This window comes from Anomaloglossus baeobatrachus, chromosome 10 (assembly GCF_048569485.1).
Source record: "Anomaloglossus baeobatrachus isolate aAnoBae1 chromosome 10, aAnoBae1.hap1, whole genome shotgun sequence".
NCBI classification, from domain to species: domain Eukaryota; kingdom Metazoa; phylum Chordata; class Amphibia; order Anura; family Aromobatidae; genus Anomaloglossus; species Anomaloglossus baeobatrachus.
In genome coordinates, this window is record NC_134362.1 from 28,179,315 (window position 1) to 28,192,757 (window position 13,443).

Sequence of the window (13,443 nt, forward strand, 5' to 3'; positions counted from 1 at the left end):
AGTGCACAACATAATCCAGAGGTTTACAGCAGATAGCATTATAGTAATCTCCTTGGACGTGGACTGCAGAAGAAAAATTATGGCAGGATGCAGCGCAGGATAGTCTGGATGGTGGATAAGTTGCCGCAATGGAGTTCCAGAGAAATTTAATTGGTCCTGCAGGCTGAGTGGCATCAGAGTGTCAGCACACACTACCAGTCCACATTTAAGTGAAATGAAACTATGGAGGAGACCCAGGAGGACCCCACTGCTGACAAAGACATAAAAAGGTTGGCCTGCAGTTTCAAAAAATGTACGTTAGTAATCAAAATCCTTCTGGGAAAGCGTCTTGTGAACGGATGAGACCAAAGTAGAGCTTTTTGGTAAAACACATTCTACTGTTTACCGAAAACACAATGAGGCCTACAAAGAAAAGAACACAGCCCCTACAGTCACATATGGTGGAAGCTCAGAGATTATTTGGGGTTGGTTTGCTGCCTCTGGCACTGGGGACCCTGACTGTGTGCAAGGTATCATGAAATCTGAAGATTACCAAAGCATTTGGGGGTCACAATGTAGTGCTTAGTGTCAGAAAGCTGATTGTGTCCCAGATCAGGGGTCTTCCAGCAGGACAATGACCCCAAACACTTCAAGAAGCCCCCAGAAATGGATGGAAACAAAGTGCTGAAGAGATCTGAAGGGGCAGCAATGAGACCGGATCTAAATCCTATTGACACCTGCGGAGAGATCTTAACATTGCTGTCGAGAGAAGAGTCTTTCAGATAGAAGAGTCCAAAGAAGGGAATTTTGTTTACTTACCGTAAATTCCTTTTCTTCTAGCTCCTATTGGGAGACCCAGACAATTGGGTGTATAGCTTCTGCCTCCGGAGGCCACACAAAGTATTACACTTTAAAAAGTGTAACCCCTCCCCTCTGCCTATACACCCCCCCGTGCATCACGGGCCCATCAGTTTTGGTGCCAAAGCAGGAAGGAGGAAACTTATAAATTGGTCTAAGGTAAATTCAATCCGAAGGATGTTCGGAGAACTGAAGACCATGAACCAAAAGAACAATTCAACATGAACAACATGTGTACACAAAAGAACAACCAGCCCGAAGGGAACAGGGGCGGGTGCTGGGTCTCCCAATAGGAGCTAGAAGAAAAGGAATTTACGGTAAGTAAACAAAATTCCCTTCTTCTTTGTCGCTCCATTGGGAGACCCAGACAATTGGGACGTCCAAAAGCAGTCCCTGGGTGGGTAAAAGAATACCTCGATAAAAAGAGCCGAAAAACGGCCCCCTCCTACAGGTGGGCAACTGCCGCCTGAAGGACTCGCCTACCTAGGCTGGCATCTGCCGAAGCATAGGCATGCACCTGATAGTGTTTCGTGAAAGTGTGCAGACTCGACCAGGTAGCCGCCTGACACACCTGCTGAGCCGTAGCCTGGTGCCGCAATGCCCAGGACGCACCCACGGCTCTGGTAGAATGGGCTTTCAGCCCTGAAGGAACCGGAAGCCCAGAAGTACGGTAGGCCTCGAGAATCGGTTCCTTGATCCACCGAGCCAAGGTGGACTTGGAAGCCTGCGACCCCTTACGCTGGCCAGCGACAAGGACAAAGAGCGCATCAGAAAGGCGCAGGGGCGCCGTACGAGAAATGTAGATCCGGAGTGCTCTCACGAGATCTAACAAGTGCAAATCCTTTTCACATTGGTGAACCGGATTGGGACAAAAAGAAGGTAAGGAGATATCCTGATTGAGATGAAAAGGGGATACCACCTTCGGGAGAAACTCCGGGACCGAACGCAGAACCACCTTATCCTGGTGAAACACCAGGAAGGGGGCTTTGCATGACAGCGCTGCTAGCTCAGACACTCTCCGAAGTGATGTGACTGCCACTAGGAAGACCACCTTCTGCGAAAGGCGTGAAAGAGAAACATCCCTCATCGGCTCGAAAGGTGGTTTCTGAAGAGCCGTTAGCACCCTGTTAAGATCCCAGGGTTCTAGCGGACGCTTGTAAGGTGGTACTATGTGACAAACCCCCTGCAGGAACGTGCGTACATGCGGAAGCCTGGCTAGACGCTTTTGAAAAAACACGGAAAGCGCCGACACCTGTCCCTTGAGAGAGCCGAGAGACAAACCCTTGTCTAATCCGGATTGAAGGAAAGACAGAAAAGTGGGCAAGGCAAACGGCCAGGGAGTAAAACCCTGATCAGAGCACCAGGATAAGAAGATCCTCCAAGACCTGTAATAGATCTTGGCGGACGTTGGTTTCCTGGCCTGTCTCATAGTGGCAATGACCTCTTGAGATAACCCTGAAGACGCTAGGATCCAGGACTCAATGGCCACACAGTCAGGTTGAGGGCCGCAGAATTCAGATGGAAAAAAGGCCCTTGAGACAGCAAGTCTGGTCGGTCTGGTAGTGCCCATGGTTGACCCACCGTGAGATGCCACAGATCCGGGTACCACGACCTCCTCGGCCAGTCTGGGGCGATGAGAATGGCGCGGCGGCAGTCGGACCTGATCTTGCGTAACACTCTGGGCAGCAGTGCCAGAGGGGGAAATACATAAGGCAGACTAAACTGCGACCAATCCTGCACTAATGCGTCTGCCGCCAGAGCTCTGTGATCTTGAGACCGTGCCATGAATGCCGGGACCTTGTTGTTGTGCCGGGACGCCATTAGGTCGACGTCTGGCGTTCCCCAGCAGCAACAGATCTCTTGAAACACGTCCGGGTGAAGAGACCATTCCCCTGCGTCCATGCCCTGGCGACTGAGAAAGTCTGCTTTCCAGTTTTCTACGCCCGGGATGTGAACTGCGGAGATGGTGGAGGCTGTGGCTTCCACTCACAGCAGAATCCGCCGAACTTCTTGGAAGGCTTGACGACTGCGTGTGCCGCCTTGGTGGTTGATGTACGCCACCGCCGTGGCGTTGTCCGACTGAATTCGGATCTGCCTGCCTTCCAGCCACAGCTGGAACGCCTTTAGGGCTAGATACACTGCCCTTATCTCCAGAACATTGATCTGAAGGGAGGACTCTGTCTGAGTCCAGGTTCCCTGAGCCCTGTGGTGGAGGAAGACCGCTCCCCACCCTGACAGACTCGCGTCCGTCGTGACCACAGCCCAGGATGGGGGCAAGAAGGATTTCCCTTTCGACAGGGAAGTGGGAAGAAGCCACCACTGAAGAGAGGCTTTGGTTGCCCGAGAAAGAGAGACGTCGACCTCCTGTCCCATTTGCGGAGAATGTCCCATTGGAGTGGACGCAGATGAAACTGCGCAAATGGAACTGCCTCCATTGCTGCCACCATCTTCCCTAGGAAGTGCATGAGGCGCCTCAAGGGGTGTGACTGGCCTTGAAGGAGAGATTGCACCCCTGTCTGTAGTGAACGCTGTTTGTCCAGCGGGAGCTTCACTATCGCTGAGAGAGTAGGAAACTCCATCCCGAGGTAAGTGAGCGATTGGGTCGGTGTCAAATTTGACTTTGGGAAATTGATGATCCACCCGAACCTCTGGAGAGTCTCCAGAGCAGTGTTCAGGCTGTGTTGGCATGCCACCCGGGAGGGTGCTTTGACTAGAAGATCGTCTAAGTAAGGGATCACCGAGTGTCCCTGAGAGTGTAGGACTGCCACCACTGCTGCCATGACCTTGGTGAAGACCCGTGGGGCTGTCGCCAGGCCGAAAGGCAGTGCCACGAACTGAAGGTGTTCGTCTCCGATGGCGAAACGCAGGAAGCGTTGATGCTCTGGTGCAATCGGCACGTGGAGATAAGCATCCCTGATGTCGATTGATGCTAGGAAGTCTCCTTGGGACATCGAGGCGATGACGGAGTGGAGAGATTCCATCCGGAACCGTCTGGTTTTCACGTGTCTGTTGAGCTGTTTGAGGTCCAGAACGGGACGGAATGATCCGTCCTTTTTTGGCACCACAAACAAGTTGGAGTAAAAACCGCGACCACATTCTTGAAGGGGAACAGGGATCACCACTCCTTCTGCCTTCAGAGTGTTCACCGCCTGAAAAAGAGCATCAGCTCGCTCTGGGGGCGGAGATGTTCTGAAGAAACGAGTCGGAGGACGAGAGCTGAGCTCTATCCTGTAACCGTGAGACAGAATGTCTCTCACCCATCGGTCTTGGACATGTGGCAACCAGGCGTCGCAAAAGCGGGAGAGCCTGCCACCGACCGAGGATGCGGTCTGGGGAGGCCGAAAGTCATGAGGCGGCCGCCTTGGGGGCGGTTCCTCCGGCGGTCTTTTTAGGACGTGACTTAGACCGCCATGAACCAGAGTTCCTCTGGCCCTTCTGTGGCCTGTTGGACGTGGAGAATTGAGACGTGGCTGAGGGCCGAAAGGACCGAAACCTCGGTTGTATCCTCCGTTGCTGAGGTCTGTTTGGTTTGGACTGGGGTAATGACGAGTCCTTTCCCTTGGATTGTTTAATGATTTCATCCAATTGCTCGCCAAACAGACGGTCGCCAGAAAATGGCAAACCGGTTAAGAACTTCTTGGAAGCAGAGTCTGCCTTCCATTCGCGTAGCCACATGGCCCTGCGAACTGCCACTGAATTGGCGGATGCTACCGCTGTACGGCCCGCAGAGTCCAGGACGGCGTTCATGGCGTAGGACGAAAAAGCCGACGCCTGAGAGGTTAAAGACACAACCTGCGGAGTAGAGGCACGTGTGACTGCATTAATCTCAGACAGACAAGCTGAGATAGCTTGGCGTGCCCATACGGCTGCGAATGCCGGAGCAAAAGACGCGCCTATGGCTTCATAGATGGATTTCATCAGGAGCTCTATTTGCCTGTCAGTAGCATCCTTGAGCGATGAACCATCTGCCACTGCTACTATGGATCTAGCCGCCAGTCTAGAGACCGGAGGATCCACTTTGGGACACTGAGCCCAACCCTTAACTACGTCAGTGGGGAAGGGGTAACGTGTGTCATTAAGGCGCTTAGTAAAGCGCTTGTCCGGAAATGCTCGGTGTTTCTGGACTGTATCTCTGAAGTTGGAGTGATCGAAAAACGCACTCCGTGTACGTTTGGGAAACCTAAATTGGAATTTCTCCTGCTGAGAAGCTGATTCCTCAAGCGGTGGAGCTGGAAGAGAAAGTTCTAGCACCTGGTTGATGGACGCTATAAGGTCGTTTACTATGGCGTCCCCTTCAGGTGGATCAAGATTGAGAGCAGCGTCAGGATCAGAGCCCTGATCTGCCACCTCCGCTTCATCCTCCAGGGAGTCCTCATGCCGAGACCCTGAGCAGTGTGAAGAAGTCGAGGGAAGCTCCCAGCGAGCCCGCTTAGCCGGTCTGGGACTGCGGTCCGTGTCGGAGTCATCTCCGTGGGACCTAGGAGTCACCCCAGGAGCACTTTGCTGCTCCGACCGAGGGGGGCCTGGGGGCAATGAATCAACAGTGCCCGTGGCCTGTGTTACAGGTCTGGACTGCAAAGCTTCTAGTATCTTAGCAGACCATCTATCCATAGACTGAGCCATGGATTGTGAAAGTGACTCAGAAAGTTTCTCAGCCAAAACTGCAAACTCTGTCCCTGCCACCTGGACAGTGGTAGCCGGTGGTTCTACCTGGGCCGAGGGTCCCACCCGTGGCTGAGGCTCCGGCTGAGTGAGTGTCACAGGGGCCGAGCATTGCACACAATGAGGGTAGGTGGAACCTGCAGGTAACATAGCCGCACAAGAGGTACAGGTTGCAAAATAAGCCTGTGCCTTGGCACCCTTGCCTTTTGCGGACGACATGCTGTTGTCTCCTCTTAGAGCAATCAGTGAGGGTATATAGCCAAAAGCAAATAATGCGGCCGAACAGAGCAATGTATACAGTATATGGATATATCTATATATACTCTTCGGCACCCGGGGGGGCCAGCACCAGGTAACTGGTGCGGCTTACCGACCGCCTTCAGCGGTTGTGTGTCCACCAGATTCCCTGCCTGGGCCTCCCAGAGCTGGAGCTCGGTCTGAAGTTCTCCACCGGCAGAAGTGCAGATAGCAATGGCTGCCAGCGTTCTCAGAGGAGGAGGGAGCCGTGGGCGTGCCTCAGAAAGTGCGGGAATCTGGTGCCCCACGGTGCTCAGTGAGGGGGGAGGAGGATACCCAAGTATGCTCCAGCCCTCACCGCTGACGTCTAGTCTAGCGTCCCGCCCTTACCCCTGACTGGCAGGCCCGGGGGAGGGAGTATGCGGTACTAGGCCGCAGAAGCCGGGGACTAAAGTTAGTAACCCGGCTGGCAAACAGGCGCAGTCGGCGCGGTAGTCCCGGCGGTGGAGCTGGAGGTGTCAAAACACACAGCAGCCGCTGCAGCTTCTGTTACACAGGCGCTCTATGCGCCGTCCCCAAGGGGACACAGAGTACCTCAGAGTAGCAGGCCCTTCACCGCTGACGTCCCCTGACGATACCCGATCTCCTGTCCGTCAGATTCCCACAGGGGCTGCGGAGGGAGCCCGGTCCCAGTGCATGGTGACCGGTTAGGATCCCACTTCTCCCAGAGCCCCTAAGGGATGGGGAAGGATAACGGCATATGGCTCCAGCCTTTGTACGCGCAATGGGTACCTCAACCTTAACAGCACCGCCGACTTAGTGGGGTGAGAAGGGAGCATGCCGGGGCCCTGTTAGGAGCCCTCTTTTCTTCCATCCGATAAAGTCAGCAGCTGCTGTTGACTAAAATGTGGAGCTTGTGTGCATGTGTGCCTCCTTCAACACAAAGCAAAAAACTGATGGGCCCGTGATGCACGGGAGGGTGTATAGGCAGAGGGGAGGGGTTACACTTTTTAAAGTGTAATACTTTGTGTGGCCTCCGGAGGCAGAAGCTATACACCCAATTGTCTGGGTCTCCCAATGGAGCGACAAAGAAATTCCAGGTGAGAGGAGGAAGAAGCTTGTGGACGGTTATAGGAAGCAACTGATGGCAGGTATTTATTCCAAAGGGTAAAGGGCACAACCAAATATTAAGTTCAGGGGTACAACGATTTTGTCCGTCCCATTTTAGAAGTCTGTGAAATTATGTCCAATTGCCTTTTTTGACTCAGATTTTTTTTTTCTTGTGTTGTTACAATACACACAAAGTAAACACACGTGCATGACAAAATGTGGGTAATTGCAATGATTTTCTGGGAGATACTTCATTTTCTGGGTCAATTTCAAGGGTGCAAACACTTTTCAGCCATGACTGTGTATATACGGTATATCACAAAAGTGAGTACACCCATCACATTTTTGTAAATAGTTTATTATATCTTTTCATAGGACAGCAGTGAAGATCTGACCCTGTGATACAATGTGCAGTGTCAGTGTGCAGCTTGTATAACAGGGTAAATTTGGTGCCCTTTAAATAACACAACACAGCCATTAATGTGTAAACAGCTGGCAACAAAAGTGCGCAAACTCTTCTGGGGCCTGGAGGTCACTAGAGCTTCACAGGAGCCGCTGGATCCTCTTCCATCCTCCATGATGGCATCCCAGAGCTGGTGGATGGCAGAGACTTTGTGCTCCTTCACCTTGAAGCTCCTTTACCCTCAGTTTCTTTAGCAAGGCAGTGGCCATTTTGGAGGTGTTTAGGCTCGTTAATGTTTTGGAATATGAAGGGAGGTGTTCACATTCTGCTTCAGTATGTCACAGTGTATGTTGGTATTCATGGTTCCCCAGTCCGCAGCACTCATGCAGCCCCAAATCATAACCCTCCACCACTATGCCTGACTGTAGGCAGGATACCCTAATCTTTGTACTCCTCATCTGGCTGCCGCCACACACTTGAACCAAATAAGTTTATCTTGATCTTATCAGACCACAGAATATGATTCCATTAATCCATGTCCTTAGTCTGCGTGTCTTCAGCAAACTGTTTGTGGCCTTGCTTGTGCATCATCTTTTTCTGGGTTGACATCTATGCAGAGCAATGTGATTCAGTGTGCTGCATATGTTCTGAGCACCGACAGGCGAACTCCCCTCCCCTGTAACCTCTGCAGTGTGAAGCGTTTGGTCCGAGCACTAACAGGCGGACCCCCCACTCCTGTAACCTCTGCAGTGTGCGGCGTATGGTCTGAGCACTGACAGGTGCCCCACCCCCATCCCCCGTAACCTCTGCAGTGTATGGTGTAAGCACTGACAAGCGGACCCCCCCACCCCTGTAATCTCTACAGCAATGCTGGCGGCACTCATACGTCTATTCTGAAAAGATGACCTCCGGATATAATTGTGAGCATGTGCAGATACAATGTGAAGTGGTCAGTATGCAGCTTGTATCAAAGTGTCAGATCTTCAGAGTTGTCTTGTGAAGAGATATAAGATATTGACAAATATGTGATGGGTGTACTCACTTTTGTGATATACTGTATATATAGCTTTCTCGCTTTGCAATCAGGGAGACCGTTGGGTGGTCTTGTTTAATTTTTTACCACCATCCACCAGTGTGACTTCTCATAATACCTGGTTTCAGCCAGTGATGCTAGGTATGGAGAGGTCATTGCATGCACATCTCTTTATTAAAGGGGATGTCCCCTATTGCACAAGCCCTGCTATGTCAATTTAGGGCTCCAAAAAAAAGAAGTGTATCCTACATATCTCCTGCAGTGATGATGTTGGAGCTGCTGTACCTGGTTAGTGATCCAACATTGTTGTGCCACAAGACCGCTGCAGTCATTGATCATCAATATTCTGGTGGGCTGGACGTCCTAACAAAATTGTAAACACTGCAGCCGGTCACCGGGCTCTGACTGTCTGCAGTGCTCTCAATGTAACGTGAGCAGCGGGAGACCAGGTGCCAACTCAGGAGGAGATGAACAGCTTTTGTAAAGGGTGCTTTACACGCTGCGATATCGGTAACGATATATCATCGGGGGTCACCTCGTTAGTGATGCACATCCGGCGCCGTTAGCGACATCGCAGCATGTGACACCAATGAGCGCCGATCAACGAGCACAAAAACGTGAAAAATCATTACTCGTTGACACGTCGCTCATTTCCTTAATATCGTTGCTGCTGCAGGTACAATGTTGTTCCTCGCTCCTGCGGCAGCAAACATCGCTATGTGTGACACCGCAGGAGCGAGGAACATCTCCTTACCTGTGGCCGCCCGCAATGCGGAAGGAAGGAGGTGGGTGGGATGTTACGTCCCGCTCATCTCCGCCCCTCCGCTTCTATTGGACGCCTGCCGTGTGACGTCGCTGTGACGCCACACGAACTGCCCCCTTAGAAAGGAGGCAGTTCACCGGCCAGAGCGACGTCGCAGGACAGGTAAGTGCGTGACGGGGATTAACAGGTTGTGCGCCACGTGCAGCGATTTACCCGTGTCTCACAACCGACAGGGGCGGGTACGCTCGCTTGCAATCTCGCTAGCGAGATCGCGTGTAAAGTACCCGTTACTTTACGCGCGCATTTAAGAAGGGGGTAACCCAAGTAGTGGAAGACCCTTTTCATTTATATGGGCGCTCCAAGAGCGTCAGAGGGAACTTTCACAGTCATTTTTGGGGGCTTAAACCTCTGTTTTCTTGGAAGAAAGAAAAAAGAAGCAATGGAAAACAATAGGACCCAAAGCTGGTGCAATAATAAGATCTATCATATATGCACATACCCATGAAACGCTCCCGCTGGACTCACACCAGCCCGACGCATTTTCAGTGGACCATTGTCTGGAGGTGGTTCCTATGATTTACAGTAATCCTGCCTCCGGGTGCACATTTATCAGGTACAGGTCTGGGTACGATCACATTACACAGATCTGCGCTCTATCCATGGCTATCTGTATCATGGTGACCGCAGCACAGCGCAGACCTGATATCGGACATACAGCAGCTCTGAACGCTTATTGCCGGCAATTGTACTCACGTGTTTCCATTCGTGCAGATACGGGAGGTAGATTTTGCCGTTAGCGTCCACGTGTTTTCCGGTTTTTATGGTCATCGTACTGGTGGGTTTTACAAAGCAGATTGGGGGGTTGTAGGGGTAAGTGTCCAGCAGCCACAGACATATGGGGATATTGTATGTGTTACCTAAAGCAAATGAAAATCGTTCAGCGACAATGTCTGATACATGCCCGTCATCATAACTGTCTATAGCAGTGCAGCCTGTGGTTCTCCGGCTACTACAACTCCCAGCATGCCTGGCACAGCCACTAATTGGGAATTATAGCTCCACAACAGGAGAATCTGTAAGCCTAGTAAATGCCAAATTCCCGGGACGAGCACGGTCCTCGTCAGTCCTAATTGTGTACAGATTCTCCACAGTCGGAAGCACACACATTTCTGATGTTATTTCTCCATATGGATTATGAGTTTTGGAGCAATGTTGGGTGAAGTTTCCATCCTCCCCCCATCCCCTCCTTGCTATGAGCTTACCTTTATACGGTACAGGAATGGTCCCCGAGAGGCTGAGGAGTTCTCTGGAGGTGCCATCATTGAAAACTGGAGAAGAAATAGCCAATTAGTCTCTAATCCACAGATGATGACCAAGAAAATCCAAAAATGTCTCCTAAACTTCTGGTGTTGGATAATGGTGTATATCTGCACATTGGCAGCTGCCGCGCACCTCCGCATTATAACAGGTGCTGCTTGGTGTCTCGGGTGGGGGGGGGGGTAAATCTGCAGTTTGAGCAGTGGCAAAGTTTGGTAGTAAAGTTATTCTTAGAATTTGTGGTGGCTAATGTGTCCTTTGCAGAAAATAGAAAGGTAACTTGTTTAAAGATCCCTCCATGCTGTCAGTGAATGGGACACATCCAGAAACAAAACTTATCCTAACACCAATCCCATACACATACACGCTATGAGGGTCTGGATGAGTGATAATAGGCTCAAGCTGAATCCCGACAAAACGGAATGGCTGTAGGTATAACCTTCTAGTGACTACTCAAACTGTCCCTCCATTAGCTAGGGGAGGGAGTTTATTACCCCCTCGGAGAAGGTTCACAACCTGGGAATCATCACCGATCCACAACTAACATTAGACCACCATGTATCGGCTGTGGTGAGGGGGGCGTTTGCCCAGGTTCGCCTGGTGCACCAGCTGCACCCTTATCTGGATCGTGAAACTCTACGCACAGTTGCCCAGGCCTTGATTACTTCGAGGATCGACTACTGTAATGCTCTCTACATGGGGCTACCATTGAAAAGTAGTCGGAAACTGCAGGTAGTCCAGAATGCAGCCGCAAGAGCTATTGTTGGACTTCCTAGACGTTCCCACATCTTGCCAACACGCCGCGACCTGCACTGGCTACCGATCAGTTTCCGAGTGAAAATCAAAGTGTTGGTGATCACCTATAAAGCCCTACATGCCATAGGGCCAGCATACCTCCGAGACAGTCTCTTGCCTCATGTGTCCCAGCGACCAGTCCGGACCCATAGGCAGGGTCTCCTCCGAGTCACGTCGATAAGTCATTACAGAGAACAATAGAGAAAGGTGTTTATGCCGCGCTATTCACCAGGAAGGAGGACAGGAAGATGATCAATGTTCCTTTATTGTAGCTTTTGTCTACGCATTTCGGGAGCTCTGCTCCCTTCATCAGGACATACATGTTGTTTTTGTGCTGTATGTCCTGATGAAGGGAGCAGAGCTCCCGAAACGCGTAGACACAAGCTACAATAAAGGAACATTGATCATCTTCCGGTCCTCCTTCCTGGTGAATAGCGCAGCATAAACCCCTTTCTCTATTGTTCTCTGTAATCAACCACGGGGGCTGCAGCAGATTTCATCTCAACAACATAAGCTTTTTCAGGGGTTGTGACTGACAACTCCTTGAGGTGAGTGCATTTCTTTTAATTTTCCCCGGATATATACCGGGTAAGACCCTATTGCGCTTCCTTTCTCCACAGCTTTACCTTGTCGATAACTCGTTGTCGACTGGTGACTCCCAGGGTTAGAGCCTTCTCTATAGTAGCCCCAACCCTCTGGAATAATCTCCCCCCAGAGCTCCGTATTGCCTTTACCTTATTGGCCTTCCGTAAAGACATTAAAACTTATCTATTTCGGCAGGCCTGGGACCGCTAATGTTGCCTACGGCTAATAATTGATTGGTGTGAATAGGATATGTTGGTTGGGGTTTTTGTTTAATTTTCTGAAGGTTAAATATTCATTTTTATGTAAAACGTTCTATTTGTGTAGAACTTTGTATTTTGCATTTATATGTTGTGAGCCGCTCCGAGTCTTTGGAGAAGAGCAGCATACAAGTTTGACAAATAAATAAATAAATAAAATACAGTGAACTACACATTTTGGTCTCCCGGATCACACATTTCACCTGCACTGATACATTGTAACAAAACAGTAGAGAAGCGGTATTGCTGTGTCATTCCATGAAGGTAGGATGTGCCCCCACTTTATGACTTGTGGGGATCTGACATCTGGGACTGAGGATAATAGGATGGCAGCGCTGGTGATCTGCGCCCCTTTAGTCCTGCAATTACGCGGTTCTGCAGTTCTCGCCACAGTGAGGAATAGGTGTAAGTCTCTGACCCCCATTGATCATACAATGAGGGTATACTCCAGATATTTACTATTGCCACCACCAGTGAACCCTTATATACATTATTTCAGAATACCGTATACAAGAGCCCAGGCCACTGTGTAGAACGTAAAAAAAGACCTTTATTATACTCACCTACAGGGCGGTGCGGTCCGATGGGTGTCGCTGCTTTCGGTCTGGCGCCTCCTCCGGTCACCATCTTGCTGCCCAGCCCCGTGTGCATGACGTGCCATGTGTAATTCACAGAGGCGCTGCCATTGCACTCGCGCACTTCTCTCTGCCCGGCAGAGAGCAGAGCATAGTACTGTAATGCGCATGGGGCGAGGAAAAGTCAAAGACCGCCGGCACATGCGCACTACAGTACTTGGACCTGCCCTCAGCTGGGTGTGCATGTGCAGGAGCGCAACGGAGGCGTCTGTGTGAATAATGCAGGACGGGTCATGCACACGGGGCTGAGACGGAGGATGGCGAGAGCAGTGATGCCCATCGGACCGGACCGCCCCCTAGGCGAGTATTATAAAGGTGCTTTGTACATTCTACACAGTGACATAAGCTCTTATATACAGCACTCTAGAATACTGTATATAAGAGCCCACTGGTGGTGGCCGCAGCTTATAGGAAAAAAAACCTGGTGACAGGTTCGCTTTAAGACAATACTGTTTGATAAGGAAGACTGGTCAAAACCAATAAAAGCAAAAGAGCATCTGTTTAGTAGTGACCGGCATCTGCTCTAATGCCCCCCCCCCTTATGTTAGTTTCCATCAATTCCTCCTATTTCCTTCTGGTCTAAGCTGAAGGATGATATAAAAAGCTTTCGGTTATGTATACAACGATTGGAGTCTTTGTTGCACAGGATAAAAGAACAACATTTTATTGAAAAATCATTAAAAAGACAATGTGTTACAGCAGTGACTGACCACACCGCCTGATGAAGCGACCAGCGCGAAACGTGCGTTGGGGCATCTGCTGACGAACACCTGGCCTTCCCAACATGGGTAATCTGTACTGATATTTAC

General features: G+C 50.6%; 1 protein-coding gene across 1 annotated transcript in view; it reads right to left on the reverse strand.

Annotated features, from left to right (window-relative positions):
- The window catches only part of TSG101 (tumor susceptibility 101), a 43,586-nt gene that overhangs the window by 26,799 nt on the left and 3,344 nt on the right, over window positions 1–13,443 (reverse strand). The window contains exons 3-4 of the mRNA XM_075325484.1: window positions 10,308–10,373; window positions 9,799–9,962 (exon numbers count right to left, since the gene is read on the reverse strand). Coding sequence (XP_075181599.1) covers window positions 9,799–9,962; window positions 10,308–10,373 — 230 coding nt within the window. The remainder of the gene's footprint in view (window positions 1–9,798; window positions 9,963–10,307; window positions 10,374–13,443) is intronic.